The following is a 22,225-nucleotide window of genomic DNA, read 5'->3' on the forward strand; positions in this document are numbered from 1 at the left end:
GGGGGCAGGGGGGGGGGGGGGGGGGGGGGGGGGGGGGGGGGGGCGGGTTCTGAGAGGGACTCTGGGGGCCCGGTGGCGGCGGAAGGCAGACGGACCCGAGGCTCGAGCGGATGCAGGAGGAGCCTTTCTCTGCAGGTGACCTGCCACTCCGGCCGTCTCCAGCTCCCGGGACAAGGCCTCCCTGACGGTCCCTCCCCACCCTGCACGCGCACACGACTACTTGTGGTCCCTATGAAGGGTCAGGTCTTAAACTCATCGTGTACTTTCAGAACGTGTGGTTTCCGTTGAACCGAACCAAAGCAGTGAGCGGCACCAACACCAAAAGCAATGAGACGAGACTGTCTCTCTTTTCCTGTCTCCTCGTGGGCAGGTGACTCCACGTGTCAGCAGAGGCAGCTATGGCTGGGGGGCCGTCAGATGCCCCCAGGCTCTGAAGCGTCTGGGTGGGCAGGTCCAGGGACACAGCCTCCTTCCAGAGGCCCCGAGTCCCCACGACCCTTGCAACTCTGGACAGCAGGACCTGCAGGTGCCCCGCGGGAGACGCGCCCCACACTCACCCGCAGTCGTGTTTCTGTTCAGCCCGAAGGTGACCTTCTTGGAGCTTGAGGGCGTCTTGTCTCGCTGCAAAGGGAGAACAAAGGGGAGTAAGTCGGTGGCGGTGGAGGCCCCGGACCTGGCATCTCTGGCCACATAGCGGCCTCGTGCTACGTCCTTGGGGAGGGAAGCCGAGCACGGTGGTGTCTAACAGCTTCTAAGTGACGGCAAGCAGCTCGCGCTTCAAGGCCGTGAGGACCCCACCCACTGAGTTTTAGTTTTAGCGCGTACGTGGGACGGGACCACGCACCGGGACGGGCTCTTGCTCAGGGGGCAGGACGCGCCTCCCAGAGCCTCCCAGACTCATTTCGGTGTCCCAGCAATTCATCAGTTAACTAAGTCGTTTCTCATTTGGGAAACTCCTGGACGTGGACCACTCTGCATGATGAAGCACCTGCCTTTGCTGCGTGGATCCCACGATTCCACTCCGCACCGTAAACGCTTTACCGGAGGAACTAGTCCTCTGTGCGCCAAGTCTCAGGCCCTCAGGCGAGTGTCCCCACGACGCCCTACCTGGGACTAGTTAACATGGCAGTCACGGGTCCAAGGCTATTTACACAGCAGCTACTCCCCGGCGAGCCTGTGCCCCGGCCTGTCCCTTGATCCGCAGCACTCAGGGGCAGCTGGCAGAGCTGACCCTGTGCTCCACGACAGCCGCCGCCCTCTCCCGCCACTGTGACGGGGACAGTGCCTGCTCCTCCCCGCACCTGACCAGCCCCGAGTCCTGGGCGAGGGCCCTTGTCCCGGTCCTCCCCGTCCTCTAGGCCCGTTTCGTGAATTCTAAGGTGAGGCACCACCCACCTCACCTGCAGGTGCCCCGACCAATCCCTCAGTCCCTCCCAGGTCACCAGGAGACAAGCCCCAGGACTGCTCGGGCCCTCTGCCCAGCAGACCCGGGCTCCCTGAACAGGCCCCCAAGTGCCATGCCGTGGGCAGAAGCAGAGTCCCGGTGCACAGAGCCCCAGGCGTGGCCTTTAGGCAGGAAGGGGCTGTGTGGCTGTGGGGAGGGCGGAGGCGGGGGCAGGGGGGCCCGGGGCGCTGGGCAGAGCTCACGGACCTGCCCGGCAGGGCGCACAGAGACGGCAGAGGCACTGCTGCTCTTGGCTTTTCTGAAGAACAGGGGCTTCGGTAAGAAGGGGGTGTCGAACCTCACGAAGTCATTCTCCATCCTCAGCTGCTGCTTCTTTGAGGGGCTGAGAGCCCCCCCACCGCCCTACGTGAGGGAGGGGCGAGAGGAGAGGAGAGGAGAAGGGAGGGGAGGGGAGGGGAGGGGAGGGGAGGGGAGGGGAGGGGAAGAGAGGGGAGGGGAGGGGAGGGGAGGGGAGGAGAGGAGAGGGGGGGAGAGGAGGGGTCACACCCAAGCACAAGGAGGTGAAGCGGGACGGGGGAAGGGGTGCGCACGCAGCCAGGCGGGGCCCCCAGGATGCAGCGTCTGCAGCTCAGACACCCCACGCCCGCCGCTTCCCAGACGAGGTTGACGGCACCTCTTCACGTGGCAGGGCGCAGTCACGCGCACACGACGGCTTTGCTCTCGTGGCACCGTGCCCACCGGGCCAGAGGGTGCCTATCCTCCCACCCACAAGACCCGCCTTTGTGTATCTTTAAACTTAGGTCCCCTGTTCTGAGGATTTCTGCCTTTCAAAGGCCACCTGTTAAGTAATTTGTTTTCTTTTTTCTTTTTTAAAGTTTACTCATTTTGAGAGACAGAGAGAGCAGGCAGACGCAAGGGGCAGAGGGAGGGAGAGTCCCAAGCAGGCTCCACCCTATCAGCGCAGAGCCCAAAGAGGGGCTTGAACTCACGAACCACGAGATCACGACCTGAGCCGAAACCAAGAGTCTGACGCTCAACTGACAGACCCACCCAGGCGCCCCCATTTTCTCATTTCTGATCCGAGACATCATCCTCCACTGAAAGTTCGGTAAGAAAGGGCAAGGGTGACATCTAGTGAGGCCCTGCGGGTCCCTTACGGGCAGATAAGGAACATTCACTGGGTGTCTAACAGCTGACCAGCACCCACGGCAAGGACCCCGCTCCAGCTCTGGGGTCCCCGGGGTCCGGGAAGCCCAACGTAGCGGACGTCGCGTTGCTAGCTTCCACCAGGTCTTGGTGTTCCTAGCTGGGGAGCGGGCTGCCTGCCCTCGCAGAGCCCACAGCGCTGCCGGCGAGGGGCAGACCCGGGGGGCCTCTCTTGCGGACCTTCAGCCCCACTGGCAGAGACACAGGGCCTCGTTTGGGAGGAAAACCTCCCGTGACCCCGGGGCTTACTTCGCGGTAGTTCTAATCCTGAGAGAGGCTGCCAAGGGCCGGAGGAACGAGACAGATTTCCCTGATGTTCTCGGCAAGGAAAGAGCAGCAAGTGAACGTGTGAAGGGCCAAGGGGCGACGGTACAGGCGACAGAGCTGGTCAGGGAAAGGTCAAAGGTGAGAACAGGCTTCCCGGAGCCCGCTGGAGAGTTCCGAGGGCTTCCCCAGCGAAGACTCGCTCTGACCACAAGCTGAGCTAACCGCTCGGAGACGCCGTCGTTCTGGGATCAGCACAGAACCCAGCCCACTCAAGTTCCCGCTGAGCAAGGCCTCGGCGAGCTAACCGCGCACGGCAGCGCCGGCAAGTGCCAGAGCGGGACGCGGTCAGCAGGCCTGTCCTGGAAGGGCGGGGAGTAAATACTGCGGCCTCGCGGCTCACGAGGTTTTCGCTTCTACCACCACCGCTGAGACGTGAGGCCGCCCTGAGCGGCCCCCACGTGACTGGCGTGGCTGGTGTCCCAGCGGAACTGTGCCGTCACGGGTACAGATGCCTCCCAGAGTTTGACCGCTCGCTTACGCTGGCTCAGACGTATAAGCAGAGGTGGCCTCTTCGTTAAAGAGCAAAAGAGAAGAAAATCCTGGGCCCCGTCTTTTGCCGAAAGGGCCTAAGGACCGGCCAGGAGCTGATGATGAGTCGAGGCCAGTGCCTGACAGCGACTCGGTCTGTGCACTTACGCTGCGGGACGGCGGCGCCCCCCACGGCCGTGGGCACGACGTCCCGGCCTGGTGCCCACCCTCCCGCAGCCTCGGAGTAGCCTCATGGGGGACGGGGAGGGCCGAGAGTCTCTATTTCCTCGAGGCTGGACGTGTCCCCCACCTGCCCCGCGACGGCTGCCTTACCAGAGCCTGGACGAGCCTGGCTTCGGCCTTCAACCCTCCGCGGCGCTCCAAGTCACACATCTCTTTCACCTTCTTTCTCTTTTTCAAGATGGCGGCTTTCTGATGAGATGGGTCGCAGAGGTCAAGGCCGCTGGGCTCCCCCTTCTGTTTCTTCAGTCTCCTGCCCGGGGGCAGGCCGGCCTGACGGCCCTGCTGCTGGGGTGGGGGCCAGGCCAGCGCGGGGGGGCCGCTGCCGTTGATCGGGAGGGCTCCGAGAGTCCTCTGCCTCTTCTGGACCGGGGCTCCGCTGGCAGGGGGTGCCGGAGGGGACGGTTCCCGGGCCTCGTCCCCCCGAGGCAGTGGTGGTGTGGACTCCGAGCTCTCGCCCTGGACCCTCAGGCTTCTCTTCCTCGGTCGTTTCCTCTTACCCTGCGCTGGGGCGGGCCCCGAAACGCTGTGCTCCTGGGGGCGAGGGGCAGCTGGTGCCCCCGGCTCAGCCGCAGGCATCTTCTGGGCTCTTCCCAGACTTCCCTCCGGCTCCCCGCCTCCGTTCTGTTCTGGGGGCAGGGCCGGAGCCCCCGACCCTAAATGCTCTGGTTGGAGATGGACCTTCCTCCTCTTTTTCCCTTTTCTCTTCTGAACACCGCCTTCGCTCTCCTCTTCTTCAGCAAGAAAGGACTTGTTTCCTAGAGACACACACGCCAATACACAGGTGCCCACGGCGGGGAGACGGTTTCCCCGTGTCCCACCCCCAGAAGGGCCCTGGCCCTCTGTGTCCCCCACACCCCGCAAGCATTGTCGTGGGCGCCATTCCCTGTCCCAGCTGGGACCACAAACCCTCCTAAGGCCTGTTCCCACAGGGATGGGATGGCCATCACCACGGTTTTCAGGCCCTACGGCACTCCCCACGGGCCCGGGGCGGAAACAGAACACAGGCTCCCGAGGGCGGGGTCTATCTGGTTCTCCACCTCCTTGCCACCACCCTGAAGGGGCCCGAGGAGGAAATGAACGCTTGTAGCTTAGGAGGCTGTAGCGGTTCCGCAGAAAACAACACACATTCAAAGCTGACGCTCGGCTCTGGAAGGACCTAGGGAGACCCGGCCCAGCCTGCCAGGGCTGCAGGGGCGCACGCCGCTCCCCGCGGGCTGCCCGCATCCTCCACCCCATCCCGCATCCACGGCAAGCTGTGCAGCTCACCTCCTTCTTCCTCCGGGTCGCTTTTCTCTAAAAGTTTATTTCCTTTTTTCTTGTGCTTTCCTCGGTTGAGCGTTTGGTCATCTCCCTCAGCAGAAATGTCCTCAGCAAAACTGAGCCGGGATAGGCTGCCTGCTGGACACCAAAGCCACTCTGGTCAGCTTAGAGACTGGCAGACTCTGTCCCCACCTGACACGGGAAGATTCCCCACCTGAGTCCTGTGTGCTCATCTGGGCTCCTCACCGCCTCCCCAGCCCAAGCCTGCCAGCTACTGATGGGGACACTGTGGGGCCTGCCCGTCTCTGCACCGCAACCGGGGTTGGGCAGCTGCCCCCCATTCTAAGTGCCCAGGCGCACGGGGGGCTGGGGGAGCCACCAACTCACTCGTGTCCCTGTGGACAACAGCTTTGCTCCAGGGGCTCAACTGACCACAACAAAGGAAAGGGGCCCCGAGAGCTTAACTTCTCTTCTTCCTAAGGAATCAAACTGGCACCTTCCTCGACCACCAGAAATCCTTCCCGCTAAGACAACGATGCCCCCCTCCCTCCGGCCTCAGGTCTGGATCCGCTGGGTCCCCGGGACGGGAAAGCGGGCCGGCTGGAAGAGGCCCGGCACCGTGGCTCTCACAAGGGCCCTGCCGAGCTGACGCCTTTCACAGGAAAAGGCTGCTATGTCTTGTGTTCCCAGTCAGTGTCACTCAAGCCCGTGTTTCAGTATCTGGCGTGAGCGTCTCAGTGGGGCCCTGCTCACGTAACGTCGTCAGGGATAATCCTCAGACATTCTCACCTTCGGAGAGATCCCGAAATCTGAAAGAGAAATCAAGAGAAGTTCTGAGAAACCCCCTTCTTTCCATGCTCTGCAAACACCTGCACATAACTTTTAAGATGTGCTATTTGGACGTGTGTTAAGTTCACTTCCTTCTCCCTCTAGAAGGGGAGGCTTGAGGCAAAGGCCCAAAGTGGAGGACGAATCGCCCTCAAGGCCAACATCCTCCAGGATGTGGTGATCCAGAGATTCTATCTTGGTTCGTTCACATAAACTGAAGAGATGAAAACTTCCTTCTTCAGGTTGAAGCTGCCCCTTCTCTTCTCTGTTCGCCCAGAGGAGAAAACGCTCCACCCGGTGCTGGTGTCAGGACAAAAGGGTGAGGGGCCGCGTGCTGGGGGGAGGCAAGGACTCCGGCGGCAGAGCACCGGGGAGGGGGGCGCGGACAGCAGGTCTGAGTCCAGCCCTGCCACCTGGTGGCTGCGGCCTCGGGCCAGCCGGTTACCTGCCCTGTGCCCCGGCCGGCCCATCTGTGAGGTCAGGAGTGACAGGTCTTACGGGGCCTCTCTGAACATGACATGATGCATGTCAAGTGCCCCGAAGGGCGCCTGCTCCACAGAGGACAGTTAACTTCGGGTGCCCCCTGCCGCCAACCACGGTGCTCTGTGCCAAACCGCCGGGATGGCCACAGTGACACCCACTACCACATCTGGCCAGGCTGCGGTGGGGGTGAGGGAGTGGGTTCTCGAAACCCCTGCCCACCTCGAGAACACCTAAGCAGCATACTTCATGCCCTCAGGACGCGGCCCGGGAGGGGAGCTACGGGCACGTGAAGCATCTGCTGCAGAGGTGGGGGGGGGGGCAGCCACGTGCGTGCAGTGCTGCTCTGGCTACAAGCAAGGAAGGCCGGGCGGATGTCAGCGGAGCGCCCGCCAGTCACTCACTTCTTGATGAGTTTGGAGAGACGCTTCCTGTTGAAGGGAGGGGTGTTCTTCCTGTTGGTGATTTCCAGGAGTCGGTCAGCAACAGCCTTGTAGTCGAACTGCGTGAGAACAACGAGACGTAAATGAGACGTAAACCCGCAGCCAGACCGCTGACTTAGAAAGTCATTCCCACTGCTAAGAGAAAGCAGCAGCGTGGATTCCAGAAGCATCCAGCAACAAGACGGTCTTATTAAACACAAACGAGTGCTAAGGTTTGGTGACCAGATGGTTAAGCAGTATCTTTGAAAAATGTGCTGTTTGTTCTTGGGGACACTATTCTTTATCTGCTTTATTTATTTATTTAAACAACAACAACAACAACAAGACCTGTGGGAAAACACACCACATAAAGTTTGCCTGGGTGTGTGCTTCTTCGCAAATTCAGTCTCGGTGTCCAACTCACACTCGGTAACACGGGAACCTTTCCTTATGGGAGAAGCACCGAGCTGGCCTTGTCGGTACGAATGGAACAGATCCCAACGGTTCAAGCCAAAGTGAAGACTGACATCTTTCAAAATTCTGTCACGTTTACGTTTCTTTGTCTCCAATAAGCTCGTGTAAGGAAGGTGACTTCGGCGAGTGAAGGGATTAAAGACGACTTAACAGGCAGGCCTCGTGGATAATGAGCTCTGACCCTAATTCCCAGCCGGCCGGGCCACTCCACGGCAAATCTACGTCGTACCGACCTGGAGCAGGGGCCCGGCGTCCTCCAGGCGCCCGCCGCCTCTCGCCCCATCGTCGCAGACGCCGTCCATCCCGGAGTGCTGCTGGCTCAGTGCTGTCAAAACACACCCAAGACGTAGCTGCAAACACAAGGCAACGACTTCTTCTGGAGGAGCCACTGCCTCACTCAGCGTCTCCTTGCAGAGAAGCCCCTGCAAATACACTTATGATCTCCCCGAAGAGTCTCGTTAGAGGAACTCTGGGAGAAAGCACACATCACACATTCTGCCTTTTAATCACATCACAGACACATCAGCTGCCGCCCTCCGCGCCCCCGGCCCAAGGCCAAGGGGTCGACCTGCGGTTGTGGCAAAAATCTACACCGTTATCACACTAACTTCTCACGGAGCTGCTGCAGGAGACAAATTAATACCGATGCGACTTGTAGCAGTCAAAGGATAATTCAAGGAGTGCTGAGGCCCATGAAGAAGTAGATAAAGACTCACAATTTTTCAAATCCTGTGAGTTCGTTAGTGGTGTGGCCTCAGGGCACAGCCTGGAGAAGAGAGCAGGACCTTGTGCTTGCTAACAAGCACGACAGAGGAGCCTGGGAGAGCGTCTCTGGTTCAGACAGAAACCTGGTGCGCAGGGGTGAGCCAGAGACAGGTCCTGTGACCACACGACACTTGCTCAAGGTCATCTGATTAATTCTGTCACCTACGTGGAATTTAAGATGAGACTTTTTCTCCCTTTTTAAGATAATGACTTTTCTGGTTAAAAAATAATGTATGGTCACTGTGGAAAACTTACAACAGACAAAAGTACAAAGAAAACAGAAGTCACCCATAACTGCCACGCACGACCAACAATTGACATTTTGGTATCTTTCCAGATTTATTTTTATTTTTTTAAAGCTTATGTATTTATTTTGAGACAGAGAGCAAGAGAGCACGAGCAGGGGACGGGCCAAGAGAGAGGGAGAGAGAGAATCCCAAGCAGGTTCTTCACTGAGTGTGGAGCCCAATGTGGGCTTGAACCCACGAACCATGAGATCGTGACCTGAGCCGAAATCATGAGTTGGACGCCTAACTGACTGAGCCATCCAGGCGTCCCTCTTTCCAGATTTTTAAAGGCACAATGTTAAAAACACACTTGGCTCCTTGTACAGAGAGAGTTTGGTGTTCTGTTATTAAAAAATGTGTAAATTAAATCCCATTACTTTTTGAAATCTTTGCTTTTTAAGGGCTAAATGACATTTCAGTGCCGCGCCGAGATGCCGTGAACCACCGCCAGATTGGATGGGCTGCAACTTGGGACGCAGGCTCCACGTGCAGCCGCTACAGACGCAGGAGCAGTCCGCACGGTGTCCGCACGGTGCCCGCCCACAGCGAGTGTTATCCACCCAAAGCGAAGGAGCCCTGGAGGGACCTGGGAGACCAGGCAGCAGAGCTACAGAAACAAGTGTGTGTTTGCAATGTGACTGCTGAGGACCCCCTTGCAGATACAAGTCAACATTAGGATGTCTAAAACATCCAAAAACCCAAAACAATAAAAACAAATAAAAACCAAAGGAAGAGCAAAACAATGTAAAACCTTCGAGGGAGTCGTGGTCCCGGGAGAAGGCACGTGCCCGCCACCCAGGGCCCCTGGGCAGGTGTGGGCCTTCCACGCAGCTCTGCGCCCTTTCTCTGGGGGAGCCCACGGCCGAGCCACCTGTGCTGACCTCCAGGTCGTAGTCAGCAAGATTCCAGCACATATATCAAAAAGTGCTCATCCGATGAGAACTTTGTGTAAAAAAAAAGACTGCTGCAGGAAATTCTTACCGGTCTTCTTTCTACTGACGGTTTGTCTCCACACCACCTCGTTTTCAGGCGTTTCTTCTTCAGAGGGCTCACCCTCGCCCGCCTGAGGCTTCTGTTCCTCGAGGGTCTCTTCAGGTCCAAGAGGAGACTGGTCCACGATGACTTCAAGAACACCCCTAGCTATAGTCTGCACCAATGTCTGGCTGAGGGTGTGTAAGAAGAGGGACGAGAAGCTGGTTACAACAGAGGGCCTGGCCCTGGCCCGGGAGGGGTGTGGCGGGGAGAAGCCACCGGGCACCTGGTGTCACCCACTGCCGTCACCCACCGGCTGCCGCGCTCCAGGGCCGGCCAGGTGCGGCTGTGGCTGTGCAAGGCCAGGGGTGGGGCTCGTGCTGAAAGCAGGCAGGGCTGTGGCCGAGGGAGGGCGGGGCTCCTGGAGGCCTGAGACCACACCGCAAAGCCAGTGGAGCCCAATTAGGATTCCGAGCTTCCAGAGTCCGGCTTCCAGAAATTCGGAGCTCAGCCGTCCCGGCTCTGGATTTTAACCAGCCCAGGTACTCGCATGGCACTTCACAAGTTTACCACCATCACCCACAATGAAGCACCAAATGAAACAGAGAAAACAAACACGGCAATCACTTACTCCTTAGTCTTGGCAGCGACTTTGCAGAATGGATCAATGAACCTGAGATTCTGATCTGCCAAAAGCTGAAATTTAGAAACAAAGTAGGGAAACAATGAGGGGAGAAAAAGAGCCTTTGCTCCTGATAGGTCCTAGAGAGAGGAAGCATTTGCAGTTTTCACGTAGGCTGATGAAGGTCAACACCTCTCCCGGAGAGCCGCTCCCAAGATCCGCTCTGCGTGAATCATCCAGACGCTCTGGGCCAGGCTAAAGGTCATCTAAGGGTCACGGCTGTCTTCCAGCCACCGGGGCATCAAAGAACCCCCCCCCCCCCCCCCCATCAACCCGTGCTGCTCTGCGTTCTCTCCCTTACAGACAGGCTCTGCTCGGACACCATCGGAAACTGTTCGGACCGAGGAACTATCCCTGCTTTCTTTTAATGAAAAGAATACGTGTTCGCTGCGGAACACTCGTAAAATAGTGTGAAACTAAAACAATAAAAAAGGCCTGGTAATTCCAAATGCAGATATCACCTGCAGGCTAAAAACACGTCTCCTTTCCTGCACTGTCCATTCACGCGTAAACAGCGTGGGAAGAGGCGTGCCACTGGCACTGCGGCGTCTGTGGCTTTTTCCCTCCTGCTTTTTAAAGAGTCAACACCGCGAGCACATCCTGCTGTTATGACTGGACTGTGTAAGCGGCTTTCAACTGTTTTACAAGGAAGCCTTCCGAGAGCGCCCTCAGTGCACGATCTTCGTTCACGTGCCCCACTGGCCGCTTAGGATACATTCCCGCACGGGGAAGGGTTTGTCAAGTCGGGTGGGAGAGGCGCTGGGGACACAGGTGGCGACAGCAGCCTGTCCTCCGCCCTCCAGGCCCACGTGGGGAAGAGCCAGAGTCCGGACCAGGCGAGCAGCCGTGTCACTGCCGCTGGCGGGAAGTCTGCTCCTTACCTCTCTCCCTCCCACTTTGGACAGTTCGTCCAGGTAAATGCCGATGAAGTGGAACTTCACTCCATCAGGAGACTGGCTCTCAGGGTGCAAGATCTCCTTCATCAAGACGTCTAAGAATAGCTTGATTCGGCTGAAGAACACAAAGCACACGGCTCCATTAACCGCAGCGTGGCCGAAGAACACAGTCACGTTCACCCCCGGGGCCACACCGCCTAACACGACGCAAGGCTGAAACAGTCCCACGAGGGAAAAGCAGCCACCGAAATCGGTCTGAAGTGCGGCGTGTGTGCTCAGCCCCTTGAGAAGCCTCTACCGGGCTGTGAGCTCTTCACGTGTGGGGAGCTCTGCCTCTCACAGCAGGTAAGAGAACGGGAGGCAAAGAGGAGCCACTTCGTACGAGCTCATGGAAAGGCTTGAGAACACACTGCTACCTCGCAGGTTTCGAGGCTGCCCAGTGCCTTCCCAGATCCTTTACCGACCTTTCTTCCCAGCCATTTCGCTTCAGAACTTCAAAGGACTGCCTCAGGACCAGACGGATCAGCTAAAGACGGACAACAAATTGGTTACAAAAGGAAAAGAAAGGTCAGTTGGCACAGCAAAGACCCCAATGGAACTGCTACAGCCTGCATCTCCGAAGTGAAAATATCGTCACGACAACCGCATTTACCTTTTCTTTTTTTTTCAATGTTTGTTTTGAGAGAGAGGGAAAGAGAGAGAGACAGAGGGAGACAGAATCCAAGCAGTCCCCACACTGTCAGCACAGAGCCCGACGCGAGGCTTGATCTCACGAACCGTGAGATCATGACCCGAGCGGAAATCAAGAGTCGGACGCTCAACTGACTGAGCCGCCCAGGCGCCCCGCATTTACCTTTTCCTTTTCCGCAGAGAGTGTTAACTAAGGATCCCAAACTCCTCCCCAACAGCTGAAAGAGCAGAGCCGCCTTCGAGCACATATTCAAACGCCCTCCCTTGATCGCGTTACCTCTCAACACACTAAGCCTGGAGCCCCCTCTGCTTCACAGATAAACCTTTTCCTGTTGTTCTCAAGACGCTCAACATCCCCCCTTCAGGGGCTTCTGAAGCAGACGGGGTAAGGTGCTCAGATCTTACCATATAGTACTTGCCCAGGCGCAGCCGGTCTATCCCCTTCCACTCTCGATTCATCGTTTGCCAGAAGGTTTGAATGAACAGGTGTTCTGCAGTGAACAAAAGGCTTTGAATGCTTGGTGTTCACACTCATGCGTTACCATAAAGCAAGAAAGTACAGAGAAACAAACTAGCATCACTTGTCATTTACCTTCTCCAAGGGTTTTCGGCAGCTATTTGGTCAATAATTAAATACGCTCGGTGATTTCCTTCGTGTTTGAATAAAAACCTACTAAGACAGGAAGGCTGGTACTATCTTGATGTTCAGCTACAATGCTCTGTGTGGCCTTTGTCTTTATCGACTTACAAGGCCAACTCTATTACAATACTTCTATTAAATATTTTACTAAAATATTTTTGGTCTATTAAATATTTTTATTAAAAAAATATTTCTATTAAAATAAAAAACTCTCTGAGCCACATCTACGGGCCCTTCCCACCCACCTACACCTAATAATGGATCCAAAGCCCTTAATTTTGATGAACACTTGGACGAGCTGCGTAGAAACTCAGCTTTTTGTTTCATGTTCTGTGTCAGCTGGATGAGCTCTAACAGAACATTCTATTTTTGTCTTCTGGGCCATGAAACTACCACTTTTCCATCCAAAAATAACTGTTGATTTTCTTGGTTTGTTTTACTTCTTTTTGCATAATTCTTTCTTGATAAGTGAAAACCTAGATGATATTCCACGTGCGGAAGTCGGCTGGGACCTGGCTGAGACCTGGACAGCCACTGGGGTCACTAAGGCCGGGTGGATGGCTCTGCTCCAAGGAGCACCAAGCAGCACCCACCAACTCTGCCGTCTGTTTCTTCCTTTGTCAGTGATCAAAGCCTGAACATCTCAGGAAGAATTCACCTCTCCCTCCACTCTTCTTGGTACAGCGGGGCTATTTTACGGTTTATTACCAATGACGACCTCAACTGGCTCCGGTCTCCAGGAGGACAGCCAGGCACACTGAGCTTATAGCGAACACGGGCACAAGCACACGTGGCCCCTGGGAGTGTTAAAGCAACTCAGAATCTGGAGACTCTGGAGATTTTCATTTCTTAAACCACTGTTTTGAAATCTTTTGAGATGTCACCCGTGATTCAACCGCACAAGGCGCCTCTTTTGTTTGCCCTCTTTTGGGATCCACATCTAAGCTCATCACGGCTCTCCCACAGGGAAGGTTTGTCGCCTGACATCTGCACACTGGAAGGAAGCCCCAGGTTCACGTACAACAAGCCCCCTGGAAAACTGGAACTTGAAGGAAGGAGAAGAAACAATATTGCCTAGTTTCCTAGGCAAGTTACCAAAGCTGATGAACAAGAAAGTTTGGAAAGTCATGAAAACATCAGGACTTACGGGCCTCCGAGTTGTTAACAACGTGGACGAGCTGGGAAATAGTGTTTGCTAGCTCCTCCTGCAAAGGCGGGGTCGGGGAGAGACAGCGGGGTTATTAGGCGGCAGCACGGAGAAGGGGACAGCACCGCAGCCTGCTCTCCTCCCGCATCTGCTGGGGTCCTGACCTCCTGTCACGTCAGGATTTGAATTTTACCGGACGTGGAACTTCTGATCCCAGCGGACTACAACGTAACATGCCCGTGAGGGTCACGCTGCCTGGTTAGAAAAGTATCTCTAGCTTCAGCTCCAAACGAGCTGTCAATTCCTGGCTTCAAAAACATAGACCTTAAAGTGAGATTCTATTCTAAGCCCCCAATCCCGGAACACGGGAGCCGGCGAGGGGAGCGCCGATGGGTAGACCCGGGGACTGCCACTCCGCAGGGGTGCGTGTGGAACCAGGAAGTCCTGTGCTGGGCTTGCTCGGAGGCAGGCTGCAGAGGCGGGGGTGGGGGGGTGAAGCAGAGGTTAACGGCTCCCCTCCAGGCTCTGTCCAGGGCAAGGGCTCAGGTGCAGAGCGCCTGCTACAACGCAGCAAAGCTCATTTGTGGGGAGACTTGGCCGGGCTGGCTCTGAGAAGAGGCCCACCCTGGGGAGCGTCAGCGAGAGAATCCTGTTCACAAGTTACGAAAGAAAAGAACAGTCCTCCTCGGCATTCCTTGCGCTTCACCTGGCCTCGAGTCCTCCTCCCCCATTTTAACTGAACTCCAGACGGGAAAATGACGCTCTCGTTCACGTTTTCTTCCTCCGCTAAAGCCGTCGGCTGTTACTTTTGAATGTAACTTACAAATATTTTGCCCTGCTGTCCTACTCAAAATACGTTCAGTGCAGTAAAAGCAATAAATCAAAGCCCGCTACTACGCGGTCTGGGAAAGTGGCAAAGTTGCACGTTAAAATCCAGACAAATACAATCTGTGGCGTTTTATCTATCGAAGCGTTTCACACCGCGTTCCTCAAGGCTTAGCCTCCACTAGCTGTTACACACCAGAACAAAGGTCTGTGGACACCGAAAGCCGTTTCCCTACAGCGCCTTGGTGGTGGGGCTCAGGGTGCTTGGCAGACGGGTCCAGAAGCACGTGCACATCTGTGCGTCTCCACGGACTTCGAGGGTGGGATGTCGGGTGGGGGGCCACCGCTTGCTTTACAGAGATCCTGGCCCCGGCAAGGTGGCTGCCCGGTCCTGGCACCCACTTAAATCATGGCAGAGGTGAGCCCAGAGCCCGGTGCTCACAGGCTCTCGGACTAGTGCCGTGCCCTTATCGACCACGAATAATAGAAGAGGAAACAGAAACTAAAATAAGTCACGTGACACCTACCATGGAACCAGCCTATGAAAGCATGACAGCGAAATACCCAATCTCCCTTTATCCATATTCTTTGTTGTTTGAAAAGGTGACTTGGGCACCGTGTCCCTCTCTAGATGGACGAGAGGTGGGCAACTGAACCCCGGGCGGTGACTGAGCTGTTTCTGTGCACGGGGGACCGACACAGCAGGGAACGAGCAAGCCCCTTCTATCCATCTGGGCCACAACACCCAGCCAGAGGACAAGGGAACTGTGTGTTACCTGTAGGAGGGGTTCGTCCTGCACCCACATGCAATAGAAGAGCCCTTTCCATATTTTTAGGAGTTCTTCTTGACTGAAACCTCCTAGGGGACAAAACAGCACAGACGTCTTACTTCAGAATCCTCCCATTTCCTGTCCCAGCACCTCGCGCTGCCTCACGGGCAGCGACAGCAATACCACATTTTCATTCTTTCGCCCGCAATGTCTTTTTAAATTTGAGGCACACACTTCCTTGTGGTACAAAATAAACACACACGGGCCATGTAGCTTTATCATCTCATCCTGCACACCAACACTTTCATCAGTCTTACAAAATAACACCGCAAATCCTACGAAAGATGAGGATTCGCGTCCCGTATACCCGGCCCCACGGAAACCGGCAGAGCCCTGGGATATTGTTGCAAGGATACCTTTTTAAGGATCCTGCCAAGAGGTCAAACTCGGCGAAACCCTGATCTCTTTCCCTCCTGGTTATGGTTTTCACTTACTGGGCAATGATAGCCGGTTTGAAGGGACATCAACCTGGTTAGCCTTCTTCTGACTCATTTTCAAGCCCCGTACCATACCTCTGACTGAGCTACGAGTCACACATAGCCTTCTAGGTCCTGGGCAGACCCCAGGTGTCATGGAGAACAAACACAATCCTCGAGTCTTGGGGCATGTTGCAAATGGCCTGTGTTAATACTTCACTAGCAGGCACTAGGAAAAATCTTTCGGAATATCGAAGTAGGACAAACGAGGTAAACCTCACAAGTACCTCACAATACGCATACGTTTGGAATCAATGTAATTTCAACGTACCAAAAGAGAATTAAAAAGTGGCAAACAAATCCTTTTTGATGTACTGAAGTTTACTTAGTATATTCGGAGTGAGCTTCGTACCTTTAAAGATACTTACATACCTAGGTATTGGTTTCCAAGTTATTGAAGACCTTTCTCATATCAACAATTTTATTAGGGCACATTTTTATTCTTTGTGATAGCTTCTCACTTAAAATCCATATACCAGAAACTACAGTGAAGTTTATTACAATACATTTCCTTTAGGGGTTGGGCAAATCATGTGGCAACTGCCCCCCCCCCCCCCCCCCTTGTTATGGCACAAGCCACGCCTGGGCGCCTATCGCTAGCACAACTATGGCGCCGGTGACTGATTCCCTCGGACCCCCAGATCGGAGACCGCCGCAGTCAGGACCACAGGAACTCTGTCAAAGTGACCTGTACTTACATTCAGTCATGTTAAGACTAATGAATTTGGGGTTGGGGCAAGGATCACCAATGGCTGGGAAAGCATCAGATGAAAAAGCACAGTGGAACTTGGAATGGATACATGAGGCCGGCAACACCCAAACCTACTGACCCATCTGGGCCCGCAGACCCGACTCTCCATTCAATGCAGGATGTAATGCAAAAGAAGGGCACAGCACCCCCCGGTAAATAGTCTTACCGAAACGAACCGACATCATGTCGAATCTATTTAATATCAGCTTGGGGGGAAATACAGGGGACAGAGGAGTATGTCAAGTGAGACCATGGCATGTAGCTAGCAAAACCCCAAACACGAGAGACTCCATGGGGCAAATGGCGCAGTTCCGGCAACAAGCAAGCTGCAAGAGGGAAAACCACGGATGGGCGCCGCAGACCGAACGACCACAGGCAAACCGGGTCCTGCTTGGATTCTGATGAATCCTAGAAAAATGGAGATGATGACGGGAAAACCCAACAGATTAGGTATTTCATATAAAGGAGTTTTTTTAAGAAAGATGTGATAAGGGTACTGTGATCATGTTAGAAAGAGTCCTCATCTTTTAGAGATACATACTGAGGTACGTGGGGAAGAAATGAGATGTCTGAGATTGCTTCCCAAGGCTTTCGTGGGAGGAGGAAGTGGGCAGATGACACAAACCGGGTATTAACAGATGCTGCAGCAGAGTGACGGGTACGCTTTTTATATGTTTGAAACAGTCGTAATAAAAAACAAGGAAACAAGCACTGTATGAGGTTACCACAGCGTTACCATGGGCTGTTTCAGTTCTCTTTGTGTAGAAAACTCTTCACAAGGGGACTAGAAAGCCATAACCACAGGCAAACTTACGAGCAAACAAGACTGAACGTCGCTGGTTCCTGTGTGAGGCCTGGTGCTGGGTATCCCCGTTTCTGCCATACTGTTTGCCCCTCCAGCGCTGCCCCCTACCAGGCAGGGCCCAGCGGGGGAGGCAGGGGTCTAGGTGGGGCTCGCCAGACACAGAGGGGAGCCGGCAAGCTGGGCTTATTCCAAATTAGCCTGAGTCCTCTTGGCCACAGGGCTGGTTCGAGGCACAGACGACCTCCTCGCCGAGGCTCCTGCTCAGGCTTCAGGAGAGTCGCTCTCTCCCAGCGGACTGGAAGGGGACACGGTCCGCACCTGCACTCGGCCACTGTGCCACGTGCTGGGGAGCCTGCCTGAGAAGGGAGCCGATCTAGGGGAGCAGAGTCCGCTGTGTAGGAAACAGTTCTGGCACTATCAGTCGAGCTCCTGCATGAGGCTGTGCTTGGTTTTCCCCTTCAAACTAGTCTGGCTTGGACATTCTGTCAAGTTGTAACTGAAAGAGTCTCATTCCATAATACACTTTTATTGCAAAAAATTCCTATTCGTATATTACACCAGAAGTTACACAATCAAAGGTGCCTTGTTCACTACCTCCTGGACCCCAGAGGGACCACTGCTATCTGCCTGAGGTACATCTTTCCATCCAGATCTTTCCTGTGCTTCGACATAATACTTACATGCAGCACAGAAATGCACAGATGCATAGCTGTGTATATAACCCGAAAAGCATCGCATGTTCTACATACTCCAAATTCTGGCCTTTTTCACTTAAAAATAGCACCGTGTTATGTTGATCTCCGGAGGATTGTTCTAAGTGCACCCGTGTGTCAAATCAGCACCGAGTGACGATGCGACAGACCAAGTAACTGTGCCGAACCCACGCCTGTAGGAGTTGGAGGTGCGGCAAGCTCTGGAGAGGCTTATGTAACGGAAGACTGTGGATTTCAGCAGAGTAACAGAGCGACAGTGGATCCCAGACGGCGGGCAGGAAAGGGGCTGCACGTGAAGACATATTCTCAGTGTTTCATCCTACGTGAGGCAGCAAAAGTGTGGTGGTCACAAACCCACGGTGAGGCCCCAGCTTGCTACTTACTAGCTGTGCTGCAGCAGAAAACCGTCAACGAGCCCGTAGGCCCGTGTCCTCGCCTACAATACGTGCACGGCTCATGGTCAGGGACAAAACTGAAAGCACGTACGAGAAGCGCTTCGTAAGAGTGAAGCACGACCCAGTTGGCAGGTGTGAGGATTGTCTCGTGTTCTCCACCCATAGGCCACTGGAGCTCTTTTCCCTTTGGAAACATGTATTTTCAATACACGTAGAAAAACCACTCATTTTCACCCAGGAGTTTAGGTGGTAAAAACCAACTACCAGTTTCTTTTAAACTTGTTTTTAAGTCTTTTTAAAATGTTTATTTACCGACTGAGAGAGAGAGAGAAAGGGAGAGAGAGAGGGAGGGAGGGAGAGGGGGGGAGGGAGAGGGAGAGGGAGAGGGACAGAGAGAGAGAGAGAGAGAGAGAGAGAGAGAGAGAATTCCAAGCAGGTCCGTGAGGAGCCTGATGTGGGGCTCGATCCCAAGAACCACGAGATCATGAGCTGAACCAAAACCAAGATTCAGAGGCTTAACCGAATGAGCCTCCCAGGCGCCCCTGGGGTTGAGTTTCTTTAACTTAATGTCGCTTAAGTTTCTGGCAACAACATACGTTTAGTTATTTCACAACAAACGGGGTGAACATGAAGTGAGACATGGGCTGAGTAAATTCCAACAAGCTGTGAAATGAGAAAGCCTGACGGCCACTGTCAGCACACGATGAGCTCAGGAGCCATGTGAGGTGGGGGTGAGTCCACACCAGGGTCAGTCAAAACATCCACAGCTCTTGGGGAGCCTGGGTGGCTCAGTCGATTAAGCGTCCAACTTTGGCTCAGGTCATGATTTCACGGTTTGTGGGCTCGAGCCCCGCGTTGGGCCCTGTGCTTGACAGCTCGGAGCCTGGAGCCTGCTTCCGATTCTGTGTCTTCCTCCCTCCCTGCCCCTCCCACTCTGTGTCTGTCTCACCCTCTGTGTCTGTCTCTCAATAATGAATAAATGTTAAAAAAAAGCAAAAACAAAAAAACAAAACCACATGCACACACACATCCACAGCTCTCATTTATTCTCGCTTCTCGGTCCAGGAACCCCCAAACGTGTCAGAATGAAGAGACACTTTCCCCATCACTGTATCTGAGACCCCGGCAACTCTCAGTTGTACAGTTATTTTATGTGTCACCAAATGAAAGAGGGCAAATAAAAGTCACAAGGTGGACTTCAAGATACGTCTCAGTTTCTGTAGATGTCAAATGTGTCAAGTTGCAGAATCGATAAAACTGGGGTGGGGGGGTGGGGGTGGGGATTTGTCTCTTTTGTTCACTGCCCTATCCCTGGGGCCAAGAATAACAATAGCACGCAGTAAGTGCTTTGTGTTTGCTGAAGACAGACGGATGATCTCTCGTGAGTAAAACCACAGACAGTGGTCATTCTGTGAGTGCTCTGTGTGAACAGTTAAAACACCAGAGCAACATTTAGCTCCTTTAAGCACTACAAAGGTTTCCAATTTGTTTCCAAAATTACAAGGCTACGGGGGCGCCTGGCTGGCTCAGTCAGTAGAGCATCTTACTCTTGATCTTGGAGTCCTGACTTTGAGCCACATGCTGGGTGTAGAGATTACTTAAAAACAAAAAATCTCACAAAGCTATTTATGTTGCTCACGGGCAGTTCTTTGCATCAGTAACATTTGAGATTTTATTTACTATGCCCGAGACAAAAGGCAACAGACTTTGGGCCTGCCGGTGAGATGCAAATGTCAGGACAAGTTATTTCCCACCTTGCATCTCACGTTGATGGGAGCATAGTGGAGGCAGAGGCCTTGCCTATTTTGCCGCGCCTACGACATTCGCCTTGCAGCTCCTCTTATGCAGGCCCAGCGTACTCCACGCAGCGTGGACATGGTGGCAAACAAAAGCGTGAAACAAATCACTCTCAGTGTGATGGGCGCAGAGCAGACAGGACCCTGGGGGCACTGGTGTAAACCCCCTGGCATCATGGCCCTGTGTCCCCTCAGCATTTCAGATCCTGAGCCTGCTCATCAAAAAGGTTTGAGCAACAGGTTCTGTCTGGCCATCTTGGCCCGTATGTACTGCATCTGGCCTCTCTTCCCTTCCTGTGTTCAGACAGGTGAGTCCGCGGATGCCTGCACGCGCTCCCACTGCTCTCACTTCCAGCCAAGCAGACAGACTGGAAACTTCCACCACCGGGTGGGGGGGAGGGGGCGCAGAACGATACACTATGATACACTAACAGATTAGGAAGAAGCGACCTAAGTGTTGCCACTGAGACCCACTGGATAGTTTGGAATCCTGGAGGGGTGGGGTGAGATGGGAGGCAAGGCACTCTGGAGGAAGCTGTGTTGAACGGGATGCTAGGAGTGAACAAGAGAAGCAAAGGTAGAGAGCTGAGAAACAATGCGGATCCAGGACGAAGCAGTCACGTAGGGGCCGAGGTAGGAAGAGAAAGGGAGGACGGACCATTACCTGCAGACCTGGAAACCCAGGGACGTAGGTGACGTGATCAGAACTGCCTTAGGAAGATGGCCCTGGGCTGGTTGGCGGAAGATGGGTTTAAGAGCGGCGCCGACGGAGTTAAGGAGACTGGTTAGGAAGTGATCAAGTTCAGAGGTCTGGCTGAGATGAAGGGGGTCTTCAGTGAGGTCAGAGGATGTCAGACGGGGAAAGATGGTAGAAGCAAGACACAATGGGTGAGGGGTGGGGAGCGAAGATCCGGAAGGAGTCTAGGCCGTCACCACGTGTCCAGCCAGAGTGAGCAGAGAGTGGGGACAGCATCCAAGATACGAGAACACAGGCGGCAGACGAGAAGCAGGAGAGAACGGGTTTTAGGGGGAGGAAAACGAGTCACCTGTGGGCCTCTGAGTCCGAGGTGCCCAGGGGACACCCCGGCGCAAGTGCCAGATCTGCTCTAGACACTTAGACTTAGGAACCTTCAGTGTACTGGGGATGCCCGAAACCATGTGAATGAAACCCCTCAGGGAGGTCCCTAACAGAACTGAAGTTAGGAATTCGGTCCTCATTCCTTTCTAGCAGACTTGCCATCAGACTGTTATTTTCTTTTCCCTGGGCAGTCTTTTTGGGATTTCTCCTCCAAACAAAACAAACTAAGAAAGTCAGTACTGGGATAGATGGTACCCGTTCTTTCAAGTAGACTCTAAATGCATTAGCATTAGCAGTAAATCCAAATTCATCCCTGCACAACGTAAAAGCTCCACCGCCTATGATGGTTCATGCTCTCGAGGGTTTACAGACCGTACCTTGGCTCAGGTAAATGAAATCCTTCAACAGCACCCCACTGCAGTTAAGAAACGAACTAGAAGGCCCCGTGTGACCTGGCCACTGCTGTCTTTTCCAACTTTAAGTCCTAACACCCTCCCCCTCTCTCACTTAACTGGTCTTCCAGCCACTCCTAGGGCAGCTTCGCTCTTCTCTCCCGCCTGTTGGAATCCGTTGAACGTCACCCAGAGGCCTTCCTGGAACAGCCTATGTAGAGGAGCTCCCTCTTCCCGTGATTTTCCTTTCCTTGCCTCCACTTGTAAAACTCTCTTTTAGTTATCCAGCCCCCGCCCCGATTTACTAGTGCAACTTTCAAAGTAGGGATTCTCTCCTCTCCTGTAACTCCCGCACCTCAGGTGGGTGTGGGTCAGATAAACACGTGCATCAACGGAGAGCACAGCAGAAGAAACCGGGCTCAGTTTGGTGACTCAAGGGGCAGGCTCGGGGTCGGACAGACTCGTCCACTCCCGGCTTCGCCACTCGCCGAGACCACCTCGCCCCTGCGGGCTGCAGCCCCTCCACCGTCACACCCGGCTGGCCCCAGCAGGAAGCGGGTCCCACCGCGCGGAGGCACACAGGGCCGCGGCGGGAGTGCGAGTTCGCGCCCGCCGCTCCCCCGGCTCCCCCCGGCCCCCCTGCCCGGCCGCCATGTGGCGCGGCTGACCGCCGGGCGCCCACCTGTCTCCCTCTGCGTCTTCACGCTGATGTACTGGCGCAGCTTCTTCACCGCGCGGTCCCGGATGCCCTTCTCGTGGGACGCCAGCCGCTGGGCGAACTGGAGCTCGGCCGGCTGCATGGCGGGGGCCATCGCGCCCGCTGGACCATCCCCGGCCGCAGCCTCCCGCCGCCCGCAGCCTCCCCCCGCGCCGCCGCCGCCGCCGAGCAGCCCGGGGCCGCGTCTGCGCAGAAGGCGGCTCGCTTCGGCGGCGGCGGCGGGGCGGGGGCGGCGCGCGGGCTGATGGCGTCAC

General features: G+C 55.0%; 1 protein-coding gene across 3 annotated transcripts in view; it reads right to left on the bottom strand.

The window, feature by feature from the left end:
- The window catches only part of RRP1B (ribosomal RNA processing 1B), a 22,887-nt gene extending 710 nt beyond the window's left edge, over positions 1-22,177 (bottom strand). Inside the window, exons 1-15 of one of the 3 annotated variants that reach the window (XM_049627770.1) lie at positions 21,936-22,177; positions 14,794-14,876; positions 13,193-13,250; positions 11,811-11,896; positions 11,180-11,241; positions 10,701-10,830; positions 9,769-9,833; positions 9,147-9,328; positions 7,347-7,438; positions 6,622-6,719; positions 5,699-5,718; positions 4,916-5,044; positions 3,740-4,404; positions 1,652-1,807; positions 558-621 (exon numbers count right to left, since the gene is read on the bottom strand). In XM_049627770.1, the coding sequence (XP_049483727.1) occupies positions 558-621; positions 1,652-1,807; positions 3,740-4,404; positions 4,916-5,044; positions 5,699-5,718; positions 6,622-6,719; positions 7,347-7,438; positions 9,147-9,328; positions 9,769-9,833; positions 10,701-10,830; positions 11,180-11,241; positions 11,811-11,896; positions 13,193-13,250; positions 14,794-14,876; positions 21,936-22,065 (2,020 nt within the window). In that variant the 5' untranslated portion in view covers positions 22,066-22,177. Of the gene's footprint in view, positions 1-557; positions 622-1,651; positions 1,808-3,739; positions 4,405-4,915; positions 5,045-5,698; positions 5,719-6,621; positions 6,720-7,346; positions 7,439-9,146; positions 9,329-9,768; positions 9,834-10,700; positions 10,831-11,179; positions 11,242-11,810; positions 11,897-13,192; positions 13,251-14,213; positions 14,484-14,793; positions 14,879-21,935 lie in introns of those variants that run through there. The other 2 variants (XM_049627772.1, XM_049627771.1) reach the window with 2 other exon arrangements.
- Positions 22,178-22,225: the final 48 nt, after the last annotated feature.

The sequence above is a fragment of the Panthera uncia genome, chromosome C2 (assembly GCF_023721935.1).
Source record: "Panthera uncia isolate 11264 chromosome C2, Puncia_PCG_1.0, whole genome shotgun sequence".
Classification (NCBI taxonomy): domain Eukaryota; kingdom Metazoa; phylum Chordata; class Mammalia; order Carnivora; family Felidae; genus Panthera; species Panthera uncia.